Raw genomic sequence first — 1434 nt, forward strand, 5'->3', positions numbered from 1 at the left:
AAATGTAGTAGAGGATATGTACCGGTATATAAAACCCGCACCCTATAATCCGGTGCGCCTTATGTCTGTGTTAAATACAGTAATGGCACACATAACTGAGACTGCGACTTTTAGTACGGTGCGCCTTATGGTCGTGAAAATACGGTAGTAATATCTTAGAAATTGAACTATCCTTTTGGTCAAATTCAGGAGCCTTTTTGATAACCAACCTGCTTTCTTACTTCTTCATCTTTTAGTAATCGAGTTAAACGGTTGAGCCTGAAGTCTGATGACAGCATCTTAATGGACACAAACTTCATAGGAATGGTCAACTCTTACTGCCAGAAGACAAGGCGCTCCTGTGTTTATAAAGAGGAGAAAAGATGCGGCCCCCCCCATAACCCGGTGTAAGTTTAAAGCTACTACTTTGAGCTGAATACATAGCCGAAATTTTGGAAAATCTTTTGCATATCAATGTTTTCACATTGCAAATTGCAGATTTTTCTACAAGTTATTGATTAATGACACGGAGTTCCCCGTTTGTGAGGGCAAGAGCGCCAAGGAGGCCAAACAGAAAGCAGCCCAAATGGCCTGGTCTGCGCTGAAAGAGCAGTCAGACTGGGACAGCAAGGTACTGAGCTCATCCATGTCATAGAGTTATAATCAACAATTGAAGGTATTTATTTCTGTTAATTTTGTTTTCCATAAGCGAGGGATGCAAGTGATTGATTAATGAATGAATCTAATTTTTATCAATGGACGGATGAATTAATAAGCAGCCGTTTTGATTAAATCAGAGTTATCTCTCTTGCATCAAGGGGATCTTTCCTAAACATGAAGGGCATTTTTTTTTCCACAATTGACTGAACTGAAAATAAAAGTACAATATATTTTTTCAACAATTTATTGTGCGAGTTGTATTAAATAATCACTTTAAAAACAAACACAGGATTACTTATACATTGTTAAACTTATTTATAATATAATACAAACTAGAGCTTATTAGGTTACTGAAAAAAAGATAATTAAAATATGTGAAAAACTTAAGATTAAGTAAAGTTTATTGTTTTACAGTCAGATTGCATTCATTGTCCATGCCTGGAATCAGCATGTCCAGTCCCCAGTCCATGTTTGCCACCCAGCTGTACTGGCATCTGACATACACTACCATTCAAAAGTTTGGGGTCACATTGAAATGTCCTTATTTTTGAAGGAAAAGCAGTTTACTTTTCAATGAAGATAACTTTAAACTAGTCTTAACTTTAAACAAATACACTCTATACATTGCTAATGTGGTAAATGACCATTCTAGCTTCAAATGTCTGGTTTTTGGTGCAATATCTACATCGGTGTATAGAGGCCCAGCGACTATTACTCCAGTGTTCTAATTGTACAATGTGTTTGCTCATTGATGTAGAAGGCTAATTGATGATTAGAAAACCCTTGTGCAAATAT

At 36.4% G+C, this 1434-nt stretch overlaps 1 protein-coding gene across 2 annotated transcripts in view; it reads left to right on the forward strand.

Moving 5' to 3' along the window:
* The window catches only part of LOC107096530 (interferon-induced, double-stranded RNA-activated protein kinase-like), a 20165-nt gene that overhangs the window by 4746 nt on the left and 13985 nt on the right, over window positions 1–1434 (forward strand). For both annotated transcript variants that reach the window (XM_015393230.1, XM_015393231.1), the window contains exons 6-7: window positions 237–386; window positions 478–610. In XM_015393230.1, the coding sequence (XP_015248716.1) occupies window positions 237–386; window positions 478–610 (283 nt within the window). The remainder of the gene's footprint in view (window positions 1–236; window positions 387–477; window positions 611–1434) is intronic.

Source organism: Cyprinodon variegatus, unplaced genomic scaffold (assembly GCF_000732505.1).
Source record: "Cyprinodon variegatus isolate N-32 unplaced genomic scaffold, C_variegatus-1.0 Scaffold630, whole genome shotgun sequence".
Lineage (NCBI taxonomy): Eukaryota > Metazoa > Chordata > Actinopteri > Cyprinodontiformes > Cyprinodontidae > Cyprinodon > Cyprinodon variegatus.